Source organism: Sus scrofa, chromosome 9 (assembly GCF_000003025.6).
Source record: "Sus scrofa isolate TJ Tabasco breed Duroc chromosome 9, Sscrofa11.1, whole genome shotgun sequence".
Taxonomy (NCBI): Eukaryota; Metazoa; Chordata; class Mammalia; order Artiodactyla; family Suidae; genus Sus; species Sus scrofa.
This window is the reverse complement of record NC_010451.4, coordinates 10,984,039-11,005,725: the sequence shown is the minus strand read 5'-3', so window position 1 is coordinate 11,005,725 and position 21,687 is coordinate 10,984,039. Positions and strand designations below refer to the sequence as shown.

The 21,687-nt window shown below is 46.8% G+C and overlaps 1 protein-coding gene across 3 annotated transcripts in view; it reads right to left on the bottom strand.

The window, feature by feature from the left end:
• The window catches only part of ACER3 (alkaline ceramidase 3), a 182,309-nt gene extending 161,661 nt beyond the window's left edge, over window positions 1-20,648 (bottom strand). Inside the window, exon 1 of one of the 3 annotated variants that reach the window (XM_021062556.1) lies at window positions 20,584-20,648. In XM_021062556.1, the coding sequence (XP_020918215.1) occupies window positions 20,584-20,596 (13 nt within the window). In that variant the 5' untranslated portion in view covers window positions 20,597-20,648. Of the gene's footprint in view, window positions 1-779; window positions 1,023-20,583 lie in introns of those variants that run through there. The other 2 variants (XM_021062554.1, XM_021062555.1) reach the window with 2 other exon arrangements.

Here is a 21,687-nt window from a genome sequence, read left to right as displayed (position 1 = left end):
AAGTAATGTCCTCAGAAGAACCTTAACCGTAGTCAGGTGGTCGGAGGAGGCAGAATGGAGCAGGGACTTATCCCTTGTGCTCTTGGGAGCCGGAAGGTACAGACTAGGTGCCCTGCCTTCCACTTCTGGAGCAAGGCGGTAACAGCTGAATGACTGTCCTCAGCAAGGGGGTGATCTCTGTGCCGAAGAGACCCTGGCTAGGAGTGGACTGGGGGTGAGGGTCGGGATCCGAGGCTGGGAGAACCGTTCCCTGGAGGTGACCCGTGAGGTCTCACGCGAACAGAGGGAAGGACCGAGTTTTCTCGCATGTGGGGGAAGACTGAGCTCGGACCTGTTCCCCTCGCCTGTGCCCTGAGGACGAAGGGGTGGCAGCCGCAGAAGGAGCAGGTGTCCCGAGCCCGCATTCAAATAAGCAGAGTCCCCCACCGTCCCAAGCTCTTCCCGGCTGCCCCCAGCAGGCCCCCCTCGGCCCCCCAGGGAGGGATCCCCATTCCCAACGCCGCCCCTCGGGCCTCCCCGAGGTCCGGCAGGCGCGCCTCACGTCTGTTCCCCCTTCCTCTCGAACTCAAGGCCTCCCCTCCTCGCCCGCCGCACCGGTTGCCCTGGCCGCCGCCTTCCCGTTCCCGGCCCCGGGCTCCCCACGCCGCCTCCGCCGGCCAGGCCCCGCGCCTCCTCCGGCGGCCGAGTCCGCCCTCTCCCTTCCTCACGCGGCGCCGTCCTCCCCTCAGCCCGGCGCCCTCCCTCGCTCGCTCCCGCCTCAGGCCGGCGGCCGCACTCACAGAACTCGGCGATGTACCAGGTCACCGCGTAGTTCTCCTCGCACCAGTCCAGCGTGGAGGTCGGGGGGCCCCAGTAGCCCTGGCGGTCCGCGGCCGGAGCCATCGCGCGAGGAGCCGCCGCAGCCGCCCAGGCGCTCGCCCGCTCGCGCGCTCGCTCTCTCGCTGCGCTCGGCTCCGCGGGCTCCGCGGGCTCCCAGGCCGGCTCAGGCCCTGCTCCCGCGCTCGCCGCGCGCCCGGCCGCCCCCCTCCCCCGAGGGGCGGGGCCCGGCGCCATCAGCGACCCAGCCGGGCCGGAGACCCCGCCCACCGCGGCCGGCGCCGGGCCCAGCCCGCCGGCCCCGGGCTGCCCTGCCCCCTCTGCCCCGGGGAGGGGTGCGACGGGAGCCGCCGGCCCCGCCCAGACACGCGGGTGGGCCCCGGGTTAGGCGTTCCTGACATCCCGGAGGCTGTTTTCTGTCTGGGTTATCTCAGGGAGAGAGCGAGTGTGCGCGTGTGTGGGTGTTGGGGCCGGGGGGGGGGGGGGGGAAAGCGGGGGTGATTTTATTCCGGCGGAGGTGGAGTGAAGCCTTCAATCGAGCCGTGACTTGATGAAACCTGTGCGCAGATGCACCTCAGTATCCTTTGGCCCCAGGCCTCAAACGGAGCCCAGAAACCGAACACTCACAGCCCTGCCGGGAACTCCCAGGAAATAAACGCCAAATTTCTGATAAAGGTGTAAGTGTCAGTTGGGAACAAAGGGAAAGGGCAACAAACCCTGGACCGCGGTGGGGGGGACCCGCTCAGAGGAGGCTTTGAGATCCTAAAAAAACAGTGCAACCAGAGCTCTAAAGCAGTTCGCCTGCTTCCATTTACGCTTCCAAGCCCCGAAGTTTCTACGCTCGAACAATCTATAATTGGCCTTACTCTCCAGGCAACCAACAACCTCCCCTAATACCAGCCTCAAGACCCTGATAGGTAATAAAACTGCTGCAGAGATGTAAATGCAAATGCAACCGTGCCCTGCCCCTGTGTTGAGCTACACCAAACTCTCCTAGCTCAGAAAGTGCAGGGTCCACTCCCATCCTCTGACTTTGCTCCAGCGATTCAGCTGGAACCACTTTCCTCTCGTCACAACTTGGCTAATTTCCACGGGTCCTTTAGAATCCAGCTTCAGGAAACGCTGCATCCCCTACCAGAGTCACCTGGCTGGGCTAGGGGTTCTTTCTACAGAAAGGGCTCCCACAATACCCTAATTTTTGCTATATTCTTAGTATTATCCCACTCTGTGGTTGTGGTCTCTATGATGTTTTTATTGCAATCTCATCAACAAATCACTTTTAGGATGTATTTCTACATACTCACCCCCAAGAGCTCCTTTGCCTTTTGTTCACATCCTCCAGTGTCAGATACATCCGATCCGAAAGCTTGGTCTTCATTCTTTACCGTCCTAACACCGAGGACTCTGCCTGACTATGCAGTTTGAAATGAAGAGTATAGGTGAGGATAACACAACTGCTGTTTTCTGAAGAAATGTCAGATAAGGTGGAATCAAAAGGTTAAAAAAAAAAAGGAACGATAAGGCACCCACAGCCTCTCTACAAAGTGACTAGCAGATGATAGATGCAGAATGTCTCCTTGCATGGTGCAAAACCTAGGAATAAAGGCAGTGCGGGGGTTTTTGTTTGTTTGTTTGTTTTGTTTTTTTGTCTTCTTACCTTTTCTAGGGACGCTTCCAGCGGCATAAGGAGGTTCCCAGGCCAGGGGTCCAATTGGAGCTGTAGCCACCGGCCTATGCCACAGCCACAGCAACCGGGGATCTGAGCCGCGTCTGCGACCCACACCACAGCTCAGGGCAACTCGGGATCCTCAACCCTCTGAGAGAGGCCAGGGATGGAACCCACAACCTCATGGTTCCTAGTCGGATTCATTAACCACTGCGCCATGACAGGAACTCCAAGGCAGTGTGTTTTAATAGAAATAGTAGGATATTTGAAATTCTTCTTTTTCAACAGCAGGCATTGAGCTTCTGCTATGTACTCAGACTTTGGCTCTGTGCTGAGAACACACAGAGGTAAATAGGAAAGCTCTATGGGGGCAGTCTTCAGACAGATAATATTGAGGCGTGGGAAAACTTCTTTCTAATGAACTTTTAACTCATTTTTTATCTTGTCCTCTAAAATTTGTCTCATGTATGTTCTTAATGTAGATAATAATCATAAGTATATCAGTTATACATGAATGAATATACATATTTGTATACTCAGAATGAGTATGTAGAAATACATCCTAAAAGTGATTTGTTGATGAGATTGCAATAAAAACATCATAGAGACCACAACCACAGAGTGGGATAATACTAAGAATATAGCAAAAATTAGGGTATTGTGGGAGCCCTTTCTGTAGAAAGAACCCCTAGCCCAGCCAGGTGACTCAGGTAGGGGATGCAGCTTGGGTAAGTCAGTATTTTGAACATTGTTCATCAGCGGTGAGGCGAGGTGGGGGGAGACCTACCACGACCAGGACAAAATTTAGGAGAGAAAAATGAATTTCCCTGACCAAAAGAAAAGGTATCACTGAGAAAATACAAAATGGATTTCATGGTTCCTTCAGCAATGCCTGTTTTCCTTTCCCTCTTTTCTAAAAAAATTTCTCCCCTGAGTATAAAAGCAATGAATGGAATTTTAAGGAACCCAGAGCAGCGAAAACTATCTTGAAAAAGAAGAACAAAATTAGAGGACTTACACTTCCTGATTTCAAAAATTACTACAAGCCTACACCAATCAAGACAGTATGGTACTGGCATAAGGATAAACATGTAGATCAATGGAATAGAATTGAGATTCCAGAAATAAACCCATACATTTACGGTCAATTGATTTTCAACAAGGATGCCAAGACAAATCAATAGGCAAAAGAATAGTTTTTTCAACAACTGGTGTTGTGACAACTGGATATCCACATGCAAAAGAATGAACTTGGAGTCCATCTGCCAGAATAAACAAAATGTTACTCAAAATGGATCTAGACTTACATGTAAGAGCTAAAACTCTTAGAAGTTTACATGAACATGGAGTTCCTGCCATGGTGAAGTGGAAATAAATCCGACTAGGAACCATGAGGTTACGGGTTCAATCCCTGGCCTTGCTCAGTGGGTTAAGGCTCCAGAGTTGCTGTAAGCTGTGGTGTCAGTCACAGATGAGGCTCAGATCTGGCATGGCTGTGGCTGTGGCGTAGGCTGGCAGCTGTAGCTCTCCTTAAACCCCTAGCCTGGGATCCTCCATGTGAGGTAGGTGCAGGACTAAAAAAAAAAAAAAAAAAAGTTTACATAAAAGTAAATATTTGTAACCTAGAGTTAGACAATAATTTCTTTTACAAAATATAAAAAACACAGGTGACAAAAGAAAAAACAAATTGGAATTCAATAAAATTAAAAACTTTTGATACAAATGATATCAAATATGTGAGAACATTATTTGCAAGCCATGTATCTAATAAGAGACTTGTATTCTGAATGCATAAAGAATTCCTACGGTTCAAAAACAGAAAAATAACACCAAAAAAAAAAAAATTGGGCAAAGCATCTGAATAGACATTTCTCCAAGGAAGACAAACAAATGCCAATTATCACATGAAGAGGTGTTCATGTTTGCCATACTATAAATGCAAATCAGGACTCCTGCTGTGGCGCAGTGGGTTACGAATATGACTGCAGCAGCTCAGGTCGTTGTGGAGGCACAGGTTCAATCCCCAGCCTAGTGCATTGAGTTAAAGGATCCAGCACTGCCACAGCTGTGGCATAGTCCACAGCTATGGCTCAGATTCAGTCCCTGGCCTGCGAATTTCCATATGCTGCCGGTGCAGGCATTTAAAAAATAAAAAACTGCAAATCACTGAGATGCTACTTCACACACACTAAGGTGGCTATAATCAAAAAGGCAAACAATAACAATTGTTAGCAAAGATGTGGAGAAACTGGAACCTTCGAACACTGCTGGTATGTAAAATGATGCAGGCCCTTTGAAAAAAACAGTTCCTCAAAATGCTAAGTGGAGTTACCATGTGACTTAAGAATTCTACTCCTAGATGTACACCAAGAGAACTGAAAACATAGGTCCACAAAAAACTGTACGAGGATGTTCACAGCAGCACTATTCCCAAGAGCCAAAAGTGGAAATGCTGCAAATGCCATCAACTGATGAATGAACTAATAAAAGGTGGACTATCCATACGCTGGAATATTATTTGACAATAAGAAGAAATGAAATACTGATACAGGATACAACATGGATGAACCTTGAAAACATGATGCTTCATCAAAGAAGCCAAACACTAAAAGGTACATTTTGGATGGTTCTGTTTATACAAAAGATCCAGAATAGGATAATCCACAGAGAAAATAAATTCGTTGTTGGCTGCGAGGGGGAATAAAAATACTGAGTGACTGCTCGTGGGAACATGGTTGGTTTCTTTGTGGATGATAACAGTGTTCTAAAATAGTTCCTGGGAGTTCCCGTCGTGGCTCAGTGGTTAACGAATCCGACTAGGAACCATGAGTTTGCAGGTTCCATCCCTGGCCTTGCTCAGTGGGTTAAGGATCCGGCGTTGCCGTGAGCTGTGGTGTAGGTTGCAGACGCAGCTCGGATCCCACGTTGCTGCAGCTCTGGTGTAGGCCGGCGGCTACAGCTCCGATTGGACCCCTAGCCTGGGAACCTCCATAGGCCACGGGTGCGGGCCTAAAAAAGAAGGCAAAAAGACAAAAAAATAAAATAAAATAAAATAAAATAGTTCCTGGTAAAGGTTGCACAGCTCCGTAAATACGAAAAAATTGAATTGTATACTTTAAATTGTACACTAAACATTCTGAATGGCTGAACCATGTGGTATGTGAGTTATATCTTAAAAGCTTTTTTTTAAAAAATGAAAAATACATTCTCATGTTGGAAAATATCAAAAAAGTACAAAAATAGAGGAAAAATATCAAAAGAGAGGAAATCACCTATAATCTTCACCAACTAGCTATAACCATTGTCAACATTAAAGTATATTCCGTTCGAGCATTTTATCTATGGATTTTTTTTTACATGATAGAACTAATAACGCCTTTGTACAGCGTATTTTTACGAGCATTTCTCATGCCATTAAAAGTCCTTGTAAATATATTAATAGTTATTATCAATTTTACAGCTATACCGCAATTTACCTAATTATTAAATATCCATGCTACTATTCCCTTACTCCTGGGTATTTAGGATATTTCCAATGTTTGTGTTTATTTTCCAGCTAACAAATGAGAACCCACATTTTGAAAGGTTTTATTCAGGTTCCTTTAAGGAAACCCTTTCTACTAGTTTCCAAGACAACAAAAGAAATCAAGCTGTAATCCATTTTTTCCACATGAGATACATTGCGCCATAACTTCATAACTGAAAAAGGAAATTTGAACCCACAAAGACTGAGTGTGTAGGCTCACTGCAGATTAAGTGATCTTATGATCTACAAGCTACTCCTCGGCTTCTCTTACAGTGAGGCCAATCCTCCCCAGCCCCTATCTGTGGGGGATTAGACTGTTGGTCAAGTCCAACAGACCCCAACCTGGGGACACAACCCCAAGTTTCTCGGGGAACCCAGCCTGGGTTGGGGCCCCTCTATGTTCCTGCAGCCCCAGACCTTCCTTCCACCATAGCCTTTCTCACATTGCATAATAGTCTGTTTAGGAGTTGATGTTTCAGCCCCTGACTCATTCTATCTCTGAATCTCCAGTCCAGACACAATTGCTGCTCAGGGAATATTTGTAGAACAACAATAATAATAAGGTAACACTTGGCGTTCCCGTCGTGGCGTAGTGGTTAACGAATCCGACTAGGAACCGTGAGGTTGTGGGTTTGATCCCTGGCCTTCGTTGGGGGTTAAGGACACAGCGTTGCCGTGAGCTGTGGTGTAGGTCACAGACGCGGCTTGGGTCCAAGTTGCTGTGGCTGTGGCTTAGGCCGGAGGCTTCGGCTCTGATTGGACCCTTAGCCTGGGCACCTCCATGTGCCACAGGTGGGACCCTAAAAAAAAAAAAAAAAAAAAAGAGGGAAAGAAAAGCGCTATTATGAAATATATAAAAATAATATATCACTTATACATAGGTTTCGAGAATAATAATGAAGCAAAATCAATATAGCTTAAGAGATAGAACTTGATGGATTCCTTAAGCCCTTGATTGTCCTTCTCCAACTTCACGACTCTTCCTCCTAAAAGCAACCGCAACCAACTTCCTGAATTTTGTTATCATTTCTTTATCTTTCTATACACTTTTATCACATGAATGTACCCCTGAGCAAAGATTCTGTATGTTTTTGAATTTTATAAAAGTGGACTCATATAGTACTTTTCCAAAACTTTTTTTAAGATCAACATTTTAAGATTCATCCAGGAGGTCCTGCTGTGGCACAGTGGGTTAAGAACCTGACTATAGCAGTCTGGGCCACTGCAGAGGCATGGGTTTGACCCCTGCTCCAGTGCAGTGGGGCAGTGGGTTAAGGATCTGGTGTTGCCAACAACTGTGGTATAGCTATGGCTTGGATTTAATCCCTGGCCCAGGAAATTCCATATGCTGCAGGTGCAGCCATTAAAAAACAAACAAACAGGAGTTTCTGTCCTGGCGCAGTGGTTAACGAATCCAACTAGGAACCATGAGGTTGCGGGTTCAATCCCTGCCCTTGCTCAGTGGGTTAACGATCCGGCACTGCCATGAGCTGTGGTGTAGGTCGCAGACACGGCTTGGATCCCACGTTGCTGTGGCTGTGGTGTAGGCCAGCGGCTACAGCTCTGATTCGACCCCTAGCCTGGGAACCTCCATATGCCGTGGGAGCAGCCCAAGAAATGGCAAAAAGACAAAAACAAACAAACAAAAACGGGATTTATCCATGTTGTGACATAAAGCTGCACTTTCTCCATAAAGCTGTAGTTTCTTCATTTTTAATCTTTTTTTTTTTTTTTTTTTTTTGGTCCTTTGTACTTTTAGGGCCGCACCTGCGGCATATGGAGGTTCCCAGGCTAGGGGTCGAATAGAGCTACAGCTGCTGGCCTACACCACAGCCACAGAAACACCAGATCCGAGCCACGTCTGAGACCTACACCACAGCTCACGGCAACGCCGGATCCTTAACCCACGATGGAGGCCAGGGATCGAACCGGCAACCTCATGGTTCCTAGTCAGATTCGTTTCTGCTGACCCTCAACGGAAACTCCCATTTTTAGTCTTTTATAATGTATTTTATTGCTTGACAATGCCACAATGGATTTATCCATTTTCCTAAGATGAATATAAGTTGTTTCCCATTTTTGCTATTATAACCAATGCTATTCTGAGCATTCATTTATACATATCTGATACACACGCACAAATGTTTCTTTGCCATATTACTTATGAATGGAAGAGTCTTCACATTTTCAAATTTATTAGATAACACCAAATAGTTTTCTAAAGGGGTTGTGTAGGAGTTCCCGTCATGGCTCAGTGGTTAACGAATCTGACTAGGAACCTTGAGGTTGCAGGTTCGATCCCTGGCCTTGCTCAGTGGGTCAAGGATCCGGCATTGCCGTGAGCTGTGGCATATGCCAGCGGCTACAGTTCCAATTAGGCTCCTAGCCTGGGAACCTCCGTATGCCACGCGTGCGGCCCCAGAACAGACAAAAAAAAAAAAAAGGTGGCTGTACCAATTTACAGTCCCACAATAAAATTGTTTCATTATACAAGATGTATTTATACAATAAAAATATAATTCATAATAAAAATATATATAAAGAATCACTTGATATTTCATCACTTGGTAGTAACCACTGATAATTTTTTTTTTTTTTTGTCCTTTTTAGGGCTGCACCTGCTGCATATGGAAATTCCCAGGCTAGAGGTCGAATCAGAGCTATAGCTGCCGGCCTATGACACAGCCGCCGCAACACCAGATCCAAGCTGCGTCTGCGACCTACATCACAGCTCACAGCAACGCCCAGTCATTTCACCCACTGAGCAAGGCCAGGGATCAAACCCCTGTCCTCGTGGATACTGGTCATGTCCATTACCAATGAGCAAAGACAAGAACTCCTCACTGATAATATTTTGCTATATAACTGGTCAAACATTTTTCCATTTTTCTGTGTGTGTGTGTGTTTTATTAAAACATAGATACGTATGTTTTGTTAAGGTAGAATAAAAAAGTACAGATCATTTTGGAGCTTTCTGTTGTCACTTACAATACATGATAAGCATTAAAGAATATGTTTTATATCCCTGCTGATGCTTATGCTTCCAGACACATCATTCTTATAACTGTCACACTCAGTCCCAGACTTTGAGGCTCAAGGGTCGCTTCTGTAGCTGGACCCCAGGCCTCACTCTTCAGGCAGTTAGTGCTTCTTTCTTCTTGCTTTCCAGCTGCCTGTGCCTTTCTCACACTTGGCCTCATTGCCTGTCGACTAGTTTGTACCTAAGAGGCAGCAGCTATGTGTTCCTGGCGGGAAAGAATCACCCACATCCATCTCATGCTTCCAGCAACCGGCATGCGAACAAGTCTGTAGATATTTCTCAGATGAAGTAACAAATCCACTTTTATGAAGCAATCGGCCATAGTAGCCAAGGGTATTGGCTCTGGATTGTGGCAGACATGACCTTGTAGACCAAACTCACCCTTAATAAGCTGTGATTTGGGCCCTATTAACCTAAGCCTCGGTTTCCCGGTCTAAAACATGGGGAAGCAGTAGCACCCACTTCATGTTTGGATTAAATTTGAAACATAGTTGCAAAATACAGTACCTGGAAACGGAATGAGGTCAATACATCTCCTGGTATTGCAGTATTATTGCTTTGAAGAGAAGAGAAGGCCTCCTTGGTGCTGGGGGGAAAGAAGAGGAAACATCTGGGCCTGATTGTCCCCATAAGACCTGTTTTCTAAACTAAAATGAAACCTGGATTACAGAGAATGAAAAATCAATTTCACAGGCCTTGAAACAGCTAAACTTCCTTGGCCCCTAATCTCTCAGAATTTCCTCTCACAATCCATCCCCCCCCCCAACCTGTACCCCAGTGACAAGCCATCTGCTGCCGTTTCTCTTGCACTATTCTAGACAGTAGAGAGGCCAAAGTAGACAAATCTCAAGCACCCAAATGAAGTCTCGCAAACAATGATAAGAGTTAACACTTGGATAATGTTTTCTCTGCTCCTAACACTCTTCCGAGGAGTCTTCAGTTTTACCTTTGAAAAATCTAACAACGCTGTGGATGAAGGCAACTTTCGCTCTCATTGACTGAGGATGAAACTGACAGGTGAGGTATCACCCAAGCGCACACAGCTTGGCTGAGCCGAGGCTGGAATCTAAGCACTCTGGTACCAGAGGCCACATTCTCACTACTGTGCCCAGCAGGTCCTGCAGGGGCTCCAAAGGGGGCTATGCAGGACAGACAGGACTGGGGGCCAGCCTTGGAGCTGAGTTCCCTCTGCACCTGGAGTGTAGGAAATGAGGCCTGAGAGTTCTGCTGGGGGAATTCCCTTAGGGACCTCAGGGTTTGGGGGGTTTGGGGGACTGCATCTGTGGCCTGTGGACCTTCCTGGGCCAAGGATCCAACCCAAGTCACAGGAGTAACCCGAGCCGCTGCAGTAACAAGGCTTGATCCTTAACCTGCTGCGCCAGGAGGGACCTCTGGGACCCAGAGGTTTTAAGGAACAGATTGACATGGGAACATCTACAGAGGGGAAGATGGATTGAGACTGCATTGGGCAAGACTGAAGACATGGAGGCTCCTGAAGGGAGTAGCAGCAGTGGTGGAGAGGAGGGGACAGATTTACAGTCATTTAAGGGGTAAAATCAACAGTCATTTAAGGGGTAAAATCAACAGGATTCGGAGAGCGATTCGGTGCAGGGGGTGTGGAGGAAGCTTCGGAAGTGGACCGCTCCGGCGTTTCCAGCCCTTCTTGGCTGCTGGAAGACCAGCAGATTAATGCAGCTGCACTGGGTGGATGTGGGTAGTCAGTGCAGGAGATGGACAAGGCAGTACTAGGCAAGAAAAGAGCCCGCAAAGGCTTGAAAGGGCAACAGAATTTCGGGCAGAATGAGACACTGAGGGTGGCTGACCACGTGTGCAGAGGTGGAAGTGCCACGGGGGCAGCTTCCAGGGACGGAGGATGGAAGGTTGGGAACTAACAGGCTCTGGTAAGGCATTTGAGCTTTATCCCAGAGACAACAAAAGGGATCAAGAAAGAAAACAACCTGTTTCCATGTGTTGGGAGAAGAGGCTTGGTGTGGGGATTGTTTTGGTTGTTGGAGGCAGGGTAGGGAGAAGAGAGAAATCAGGCAAATGAGCTTGACTGGCCTCTTAATTAGGAAGTTGTTGCAAACAATCTTGACAAAAGATAGGACAGTCAGGTGAAGTGGCAACACAGGTCCTGGGCAGGCAGTCCTTGCACCAACCTTCCCAGAAGGTACTCCAGGGGCACTTGCTTCCTGGGAAAACAAGAGGAGAGCTGAGGTTTCCCAAGTCTGCTCCCGAGACCCAAACACACACCCTTGGGAAGCATGTCACGCTTAGCACCAGGGTCATTAGCCCTTGCTTAAGTACCTGAAAGGGTTACAAAATAAAGTTTAAGGGGGAGAGGGGATGATTATAAATTGAATAGCCCTAAATTGACTGTTTTGTTTTGAATAAGGTTATGGAAACATCAACAACAAAACAGGTAACCCAGAGACACTTGCCTGGTGACTACGTATTGCTCCTGTCAACACTGCCCCACAAACTAAGCCCTGTCCTTTTATGCGTAAGAATTTCTTACACTTGAGCACATTTGAGCACCTAGCTTCCCTGTATCCACCCAAACGCTGCCAGCTACCATCTAGATGCTGACCTAAATCTCTATCTCTAACCCAGATCTGTCTCCAGAGCTTTAGTCCTTGAATCAGTTAGGATCATGTTTTGCTGCAGGTGACAGAAAACCAGTCCCAGTGGCCTAACTAAATTGGAGTTTATTTTTCTCAGAGGGTGGACAGCCCAGGGCCATACAATAGCTCCACAAAGGCTGACTCCTTCTTTCTCCTTTGCCTCCCTTAGCATTGAGCCTTCATCCTCACGGTTCAAAATGGTTGCATCTTGTCCAAGCATCACGACCGTGTTAATGCAGGAAGAAGGAAGAAGGACAAGTGTGAAAGGTAAATATCAACTGGGCTTTTACACTATTAGCAGGAAAACAATAGCTTTCCCAGAACCTCCATTCAGGGATGGCCACTGAGAGCTTATTGGTCAGAACCGGAGCTCATGACCGACCATAGAGAGTTCTGGGAGGACTGGCAAGAGAGGCTGGGTGGCGGTGGTGGACGTTTCAACTGGGCACATCACTGTCCCAAATAAAACTGACTTCTGCTAGGAAAGCAGAAGGAGAGGATATTGAGCGAGTAACCAGCAGGATATCCACAAACCTGTATTTCCTCCTATCTTCTGGACAGTTCTACTTGGATATTTCATGAGGATCTCAAATTCGAAATGTCCTAACGCAATCTGGTCCTTTTCCTCCGCACTGGTTTCTCTTTCAGTGTTTTTTAAACTACAGTGAAATTCACAACCATTGACCCAGTTTCCTCAAGAAAGTCTTAGAAAAAAAAAAATGTAATGGGGAAGTAACAATTGATTACAATTTTTAAAAATTAAAAAAAACCACTGGGAACTATGTCTAGTCACTTACGATGGAGTAGGATGATGGGAGAAAAAAGAATGTATACATGTATGTGTAACTAGGTCACCACGCTGTACCGTAGAAAAAAAATGTATTGGGGAAATAACAATGGTTACAATTTTTTAAAAATTAAAAAAAAAGAAAGTCTTAACGCCTCTCTATCCCCACCCGGCTGAATCTAATCAGTTATCACCCGCATGGACTCTTCCATCTGTTCACGTCTCCCCTTCTCTCTTCGCCACTGTCTCTAAGTCATTAATGCCTGTGCCCTTCCTGAAAGCCTACCCTGTTCCAGTCCCACAGCCTATTCCTTACACTGTGTCTGCCAGAGGGCCCTTCCTCCCTTCCTTCCTCTCTCTCTCTTTCTTTTAACAGCTGCCTCTGCGGCATATGGAAGTTTCCAGGTCAGGGATTGACTCCAACCTACGAAGCAACTGTGGCAGTGCCAGACTCTCAACTCTAGCCCCGCTGCTGCTCCGGGCCAGGGATCAAACCCGCGCCTCCATAGAGACCCAAGCTGCTGCCGTCAGAGTCCCAACGGAGTGTGCCGCAGTGGGAATTCCCAGAGGGCTCTTTCTTAAATTCAAAACTACTGCTGCCTTCCTCTAAAAAAAATTTCCCACTACCTGTAGGGTAAAGTCCAAACTCCTTGATATAACCAGCAAGGCTTTTGGTGACCTTTATGACTCTCTGTCCTTTTTTTTTTTTTTTTTTTTTTTGCTTTTTTAGGGCTGTCCCCATAGCATATGGAGGTTCCCAGGCTAAGGGCCTAATTGGAGTTACAGCTGCCAGCCTACACCACAGCCACAGCCACTTGGGATCCGAGCCGTGTCTTTGACCTACACCACAGCTCACGGCAATACCAGATCCTTACCCCACGGAGTGAGGCCAGGGATCGAATCCACCACCTCATGGTTCCTAGTCGGATTCGTTTCCGCTGCGCCATGACGGGAACTCCCTCTGTCAATTTCTGAGGCCTCGCTTCATTCCTACCCTCCAGTTACACGAAAACACTTTAAAATAATCTCTAAAAGAGCCACTTCTCTCATTTTCCCTTCAGCTTGAATTTCCCCTTTCTTTCCTGCCCTCTTAGCTAACTTGTTCTTATCTGTCAGGTCTCAGCTCACACCAGGCTTCCTCCAGAACCGGCCTTTGTAACCTCCTTCTAGGACCTGCCTTGGTAACTCTCATCATTCTGTATGGTAGCCGTCTTTTTATTTGTCTTCCTCACCAGCAAGAGCAGTGGCTCTCAAACTGAGGAGAATGTCAGAACCTCTGCTCATAATGCTCCTCCAGAAACCAAGTGAATCAGAATCTCTGGGGAACAGGGACCCGGGACTCCGAATGTTGAACTAGGAGCCAGGGTCCCTGTCAGAAGGATGGTCCGGGAACCAGATCTTGAAAGACACGGACCCAGGCTCCAGGCAGCCTCAGGGCAAGGAAAGTGCCTTGTCTTTAGGGTAGCCCTAGTGCCCAGCACGGGGCCAGGCATACAGTGGGTCATCTAACTCCAACCTTTCTCCTTCCTCTCCCCTACACTGCCTCATGGATATAATCATAACGATTACTAGTTAGAGGGTGGCACAGACTGCTGCCAGGCAAATGAATGAATGATTCTCCTTCAGCGATTCTCCAGTGTCTGCAGTTTCAAGCCCAAACTCTGACACACCTGATCGGAATCCAGCAGTGCCTCTAATTCTCACTGTAACTCTGAGCAATTTGTTTGAACTATCTATACTGTGGCTCTCCCCTGAAAAGCTATGCTAATATGCACCTCAAGCTAATAAGGTCGCCACTACATGTAATGAAGATAATGAGCGTTAAGCGTTTAGGACAACACTTGATGCATATTGTGAACTCAACACACATTGACCATCTACTTCTAAGCTACCACTACTATCTGTGTGGCACTATCAAGTTCTAGCCAAGCATTTAAGTACAATTTTTGTTGCCTTATTTTATTTAACTCTCCTAGTCATCATAGCAAGATAAGTATCATTAACCTGTTTTACAAATAAGAATGCCCAGGCTTAGTGAGGAAAAATAATTCATACATGGTATAATTGAGAGCAATGGGAGAGATGAAACTTGAACTTAAGGAAGGAAACTTTTTAAACCTTTCTTAAGATAACTCAAGTTTGGAAACTACAAGGAATAGGGAATTTTATACACGGCTGACAGGAATGGAAATGACTGATGATCACTTTGGGACACACTGTCTGGCAAAGGTGAAGCTGTGCGGACACCATGATTCAGCAAATACAATCCTAGGACTATATCCTAAAAAAGTCTCACAGCTGTGTATGAGGAGGTATCTTCAAGAATGTTCACTGCGTGATCCTTTATCGAACAGAAAGACGTTTAAACAAACTGGAGCATAATCACAAAATGAAACAGTATACAGCAGTTATACTGAAGTAAGCTCAAAAACGTAATGTTGAGAGGGGGGAAAAAGGATATTCAGGAATAGTTACAGGAGGGTAGCATTTATATAAAGCTAAAAACAGGCAAAACAAGCCATCTATTTTGTGCATAAATACGTATGTACTAGAAGCATAAAAACATGCATTGAGCTGATAAATTGATAAGCCCCAAATTCAAGATGGGAGAGAAAGGAATGGAATTAGGGAGTATTACACAGAGACATTCAGTGTATACTTAATGCTTCATTGCTTAAAGAACAAAACAGCTGACAAGCAAATATAGGAAAATACAAGAAGTGACTAAGCTGGGGAACGAGTACATAGAGATTGCTTATATTATTCTATTTTTGTGTATGCCTTATTTTATAATTTTTGAAAGGTTTCATTAAGAACTCTGAGTGGGAGTTCCCAATGTGACACACGAAAATGAATCTGATTAGTATCCATGAGGATGCAGATTTGATCCCTGGCCTTGCTCCGTGGGTTAAGGATCTGGCATTGCCTTGAGCTGTGGTGTACGTCGCAGACGTGGCTTGGGTCCTGTGCAGGCCAATCTGAGGCTGTGGCATAGGCTAGAGGCTATAGCTTCAATTTGACCCTTAGCCTGGGACCTCCATATGCCATAGGTGAGGCCTTAAACAAAAAAAGAGGAGTTCCCATCGTGGCGCAGTGGTTAACGAATCCGACTAGGAACCATGAGGTTGCGGGTTCGATCCTGCCCTGGCTCAGTGGGTTAAGGATCTGGCATTGCCGTGAGCTGTGGTGTAGGTCGCAGACTCGGCTCGGATCCCGCGTTGCTGTGGCTCTGGCATAGGCTGGCAGCTACAGCTCCGATTCGACCCCTAGCCTGGGAACCTCCATATGCCACAGGAGTGGCCCAAGAAATGGCAAAAAATAAAAATAAAAAAAATAAAACGATTTAAAAAAAAAAGAAAGAAAGAAAGAAACTCGAGTGTAGGGGCCTTGTGGTCCACACAGGTCCTAAGTCTCCCCTCCCGCCATTCCACCAGCATCCCTGAGAGCGGCCACCTCCCCATGCCCACACATGCCTCCCCTCAGGCAGCAGGGGACAGACCCCGTCTTGACTCCGTCAAAGGGACTGACCAGAGTCTTGGGTGCCTGCAGATCTTAAGTGTAGCAAGCTCTGGGCACTCGCCTGACCTAGTCTGCACCTCTTCCCAGCGGGGACACCTGTCTGCCAGTGCCACCGAGTTTAGGTCCAGAGGAGAATCAAGGTTTCCCTCCAGGAGCTGGTCCCGGCCAGGAACCTCGGCAGCTCCATCAGTGCTCTATCCAGCTCCAGCCAAGCCAGAGAGCGTGGGACAGGAGAGAAGCCGACACCAGCCCAGACCTGCCCCTGCCGCCCTCGGCCGCCTCCCGGCCTGGCCCCGTCCCTGGACTCCTCCTTTCTAGCGCCCGGGGGCCCAGGGCCCAGCGTGCCCCCGTGGTGAGCCGGCTCTTGCTGCTGCCTCCCTGCGGGTCCTGCCTCCCTACTGTGACCCAGCAATGCCGCAGTAAAGGGCACAGGATGCCGCGAATTCCCAATCAAAAAAGTTCATCTCAACTATGTCTAGATACTCATGTTGCAACAGAAGAAAGGGTGGGGGAAAAAACTGTAATTGCAATGTATACATCTAAGGATAACCTGACCCCCTTGCTGTACAGTGGGAAAATAAAATTAAAAGAAAAAAAGCCTTAAAAAAAAAAAAAAGTTCATCTCAGCATTTTTTTTTTTCTTGGTCTTTTTAGGGCTGCACCCGCGGCAGATGGACGTTACCAGGCTAGGGGTCAAATCAGAGCTACAGCTGCTGGCCTACATCACAGCCACAGTAACGCCGGATCCTTAACCCACTGAGCGAGGCCAGGGATGGAACCGGCAACCTAATGGTTCCTAGTTGGATTCGTTTCCACTGTGCCACGATGGGAACTCCTTTTTCCTTTTATTATTGTTATTATTATTTTTAATTTTTCATCTCAGTCTTCTCATAGGTTTGGAAACAGCTTAAACTTCACCACTACTGTCAGATCTATATTCAGACATGAAAAGTAATATGAGTAAAAAGCAGGTTACAAAATGGTATATGTAAATATAATCCAATTTTTTAGTGTGTGCGTGGAAAAAGCCAGAAATGAGTACCTAGGGAAAGTAAGATTAGGAATGGCTTTTTTAAAAATTACTGATTGTACCTTCTAAATGTTCTGCTATGTTTTTTTTGTTGTTGTTTTTGTCTTTTGTCATTTTAGGGCTGCATCTACAGCATATGGATGTTCCCAGGCTAAAGGTCAAATCAGAGCTCCAGCTGCCAGCCTACACCACAGCCACAACAACACCAGATCCGAGCTGTGTCTGTGACCTACACCATAGCTCATGGCAACACCGGATCCTTAACCCACTGAGGGAGGAGGCCAGGGATCGAACCTGCAACCCATGGTTCCTAGTCAGATTCGTTTCCGATGTGCCACGACGGGAACTCCTGTTCTACTATATTTTAATTTGTTTAAAAAGTTTGCGTAGGGGAGGAAAAATAATTTTCCTGTTACCCTTCTAGGTTCTTGGCTGAGACACCCCACATCCATATTTAAAAAAAAAAAAAAGATTAACATGAGAAAAACAAATTTATGCAAATATATGAGACTCAAAGGCAGCCAGGCAATTGAGGTTTATCTACCATCCTGAGCTAAGGAAAGGGATAAGAGTCTGAGGCTTCAAATTGGGGAAGGTAATTCCCAGAAAGGTGATGGAAGGAGTTCCCGTTGTGGCCCAGTGGAAACGAATCTGACTGGTATACATGAGTTTGGGGGTTCGATCCCTGGCCTTGCTCAGTGGGTCGGGGATCTAGCATTGCTATGACCTGTGGTGTGGGTTGCAGACACGACTCGGATCCTGCGTTCCTGTTGCTGTGGCTGTAGTGTAGGCCGGCAGCCATACCTCGGATTCAACCCCTAGCCTGGGAACTTCCATATGCCGAGGGTGCGGCCCTAAAAAGCGAAAGCAAAGAAAAGAAAGGAAGAAAGGAAGGGAGGGAGGTGATGTAAGCAGCTCTTTGCAGGAAACCCCCTCAGCAGGAAACCCCTTTCCTTGTCAGTTTAGCAAAGCTACATCTTAACTTTTAAACGGGGCATCTCTGGCCCACGCACATCTTTCAAATCTTTTAATCACACTATGCCTTGCCTAACTGGTTGGTTTCTTCCATAGATCAAAGAAGTAGAAATAAAGAAGAAGTAATTAACAGATGACCAGACCTCTTCGCTAGCTTCCCCTCGAGTAATCTCTTGAACAAACCGTGTGACCAAACTGTGACAGCATCTAGAGGGAGATCTCGAGGTGCCACCAAGCCTGCACACAGGCTTGTGTGGAATGGCGACCCCTCTGCCCCCCCAGTTCAATCAATGATCAACAGAGATTCTTTTCCTGGGTCCCTTTAAAAGCGTTCATGGCCAAGCAGAATCTTTGGAGCTGGTTTTGGGGGGATGCTGGGTCCACCGTCTCCCCAGATTGCCTTTGATTAATGCCCCTTTTCCTTTCTTCAGACATTTTTGCGTATGTAATTGATTTTGTAAGCAGCAAGCAGGAGATCTGATTCATCTGATAACAGTGAGAAGAGCCAAATGTTTGACAAACACGTTTGCCCTGCCACGCAGATATGTTTCTCAGATATGTTTTCTCTACTTGTCTCTAGTAATAACTCTCTTCTTGGTACAGGCCTCCTTTCTAAATAGTTTTAGGCAGTTAAGGGAGAGGTAAAAAGCTTTTCCTAAGTGCTAGGTTTTGATTGCTTTCAGCTCAGAATAACCCACATGCCAAAGTGGCACATTGTGGAGTGGCATATTCCATCCCTCTGCATTAGGTTAAAAGGAGAATAACGACATAGGTTGTCAATGAAAAAATGTTGCCTGCCACATCAACAAACAAAGGGTTGCTTTGCAGCCATCAAGCCTCCCAAGACAGCCACCCCTCTGCAGTGACCCAGGACAGAAGCGATGCCTGACAGCAAGCAGCCGTCACCGCAGCCACCACCAGTGATGCACCCAGAGGAGACTCAGAATGAGAAAGCACAGGCTACTGGCCCCAGATGGATGAGATACATATCAAAGAAATGATTTCCGTAATTATTTTGCACGTTCCCATGCATAAAAAGGCACTACATTCATAAATGTGAGGTGCTTATGGGAGAAGCTGAGCTCGCAAGTCTTACTCCTCCGCCCTCTTGATCCTTCCTCCCTAAATTCATTAACTTGAGATGTCTGGTTTTCTTTAACTAACAGTAATCTTTTTGACGTTCCGACTAACTGGTCTTTGATGCAAAAACTCCTACGTATCCTGGCTCCTCCCTTACGTCTTTGTAGCAATGTCTCGCAGCTGTCCGAACAAGACGTAATTCTCAACTTTTACGTTGGGCTTTCTTTCTTTTTTCCAGTCGGTAAGTTCAAAAGTTCAATACGATAAAGTACTCAACAAGTGGGTTAGAATCCCACTGCAGCAGCTCGATTAGATCCCCAGCCCCGGCACTGTGGGTTAAAGGATTCAGCGTTGCCACGGCCATGGCTGGGATTCAATCCCTCGCCTGGGAGATTTCAAATGTTGCTGGTGCAGCCAGAAAAAGAAAAAAAAAAAAAAGCAGGTCTTCCTCTCACCCCAGTTCCTTAACCTTCTTCTCTAGAGGAAGGCTTTATATTCAGAACCGATTTTTATATTCAGAAGCAAAGGGACATTTGCAATGCATGAGGCATTTCTGGATTTTTACCTTCCACTAAGAGACTGAGAAGATTCTTTGGGCAGGAAAAGAACTCTGAGCTTTGGAATCAGAAAGGGTTGTGAACCACAGCTCTGCAACTAGTGCAGTCTTAAGCAAGTCACCAAGCCTTTCTAATCCTTGGTCTTCTCATCTTTGAAATGGAGTAACCACGCATCTCAATATTTTATTGGTAAGATTAGATGAGATCATGTGTATAAAGCACTTAGTACCATTGCACACATATAAATGCCCAGGAACTGCCAGCCTCAGTCATTATAGTAATTATTTCTGGTATGTGGTAACATGAGCTGGCACTTGGTTCAGTCTTCAGAAATGGACTGATAGGCCGTTTGTCTGGCAGGGAATAATTTCTGAGATGAAAAGCAGCTACCAAAAAAAAAAAAAAAAAAAAAAAAAAAAATCCCTCGAAGGTGCTGTGGGCTTCAGGGAAGCACACACTCTTTAGCAGCTTGGTAGCTCGTGCGCAGGGTGACGGGTTCACCTCGGGAGCAGGAGCGCAGAGACTATGCACTGTCGCTACACCAGGCCACATGAGGTGGTGGGCAAACCCACACATATATGCTGTCAAAAGGCAACCAACCAACCAGAGGAACATTAAGAGCTGGACCCAGGAGTGAGGGCGTAAATATGCATTTGTTCTCTGTCCCAAACCCAGTGTCCCCATCTTCTGCGGGTGAGCAATCCCCGACATGCACACACTAACGCTTGGCTCTAGGGCCCAGAGCTGGGAGTACTGGAGTGGGGGGGACTGGGGGTGGGGGAGGGCAGAGTGAGGCCGGTAAGGGGCTGAGATTGACTGAGCCCTGGCTACAGGAAAGGAAATTTATAGACATTTTTTTTTCCATTGAATCTTCATAATTTTGTGAGCTGAAGGAAGGTTAGTGACTTGACGAAGGTCACACAGTTACTAGATGATGGAGCTCAAACTTAAAGGCTGCCTTACCCCAAGCTGGCATCCTTTTCTGCCACGCCACGCAGTCTTGTCAATTTCCACTGCCTTCATGAAGCCTTCATGGAAGAAGTGGCAGTATGTTAAAAAATAAAACAAAATAAAATAAAGCAAATAACTCAAAAATCAAGGGCTCCGAAGTTAGAAAAGTTGGATTCAATTCTGGAGACTTTCTGCGTGGACCAGGACAAATCACTTCATACTTCTGGACTTTCCTTATCTGCAAAATGGAAATCAGGAAACCTGCAGCACTCAATGGGTGGCCAGATCAAATGGGTCTGACAGGGCTGCTTCAACTTGAAAGAGCTATGTGCTTGCTGTTAGGGGCTAGAATTCTAAGGTAAGAGGAAGAATGTGCCCAGCAAGGTCCCAGAAGCAGGGGAGACCCTCTGCTTGAGCTGGAGAGATGAGATGGAGAGAGTGTGGCTCGGCTGGCCCAGAGCGAGAGGGCTTTGCACAACCTTTGGTACTTGAAGGCAGATCAGTAAACATTAACTGAAACGAATCCAGGCACGGCACAGGAAGTGGTTTGGGTGATAATCAATCCTTTCATTAAATATTTGTTACTCATCCTGTGCAAAGCCCAAGGGAGATAAAAGAGAATAAAACAGGTCCTAATGACATGAGCTAGAAGGTGCTAAATACCACGAGAGGAGTTCTCTGGAACTGCTGGGGAAATGGACAAGAAAGACTGGGAGAGGGAGATGCTGCGTCCTAGGCAGAGGAGGCAGGGTTCCCAGAGTAGAGCAGAGCTGTGGGTGCTCAGGAGGGGAGGGGAGATGCCTGACCAGGGGCAAGAGGCTGCAAGACAGGGGATGTGGGGAGAGTAGGTGGGAGATAGTAAGGCCTTGACTCGAGGTTCTAACTCAGGGGTGGCTGGCAGCAACTTGAAACCCCGATAGCAGTGGGGGTAGGGATGGAGAGGAAGGGCCCAAGGAGGAATGAGGCTGGTGGATGCTGGGAGGAATGGGATGGGGGAAGGGGAGGGGGAGGCATAGAAGTGTCCAGAGAGGAACTCCACTCAGGGAACGGGTCAGAGGGTGGATTTCTCCTGGGAGACCACTTCATGAGGTGGGGAGATTCAACGTATAAAAGTCT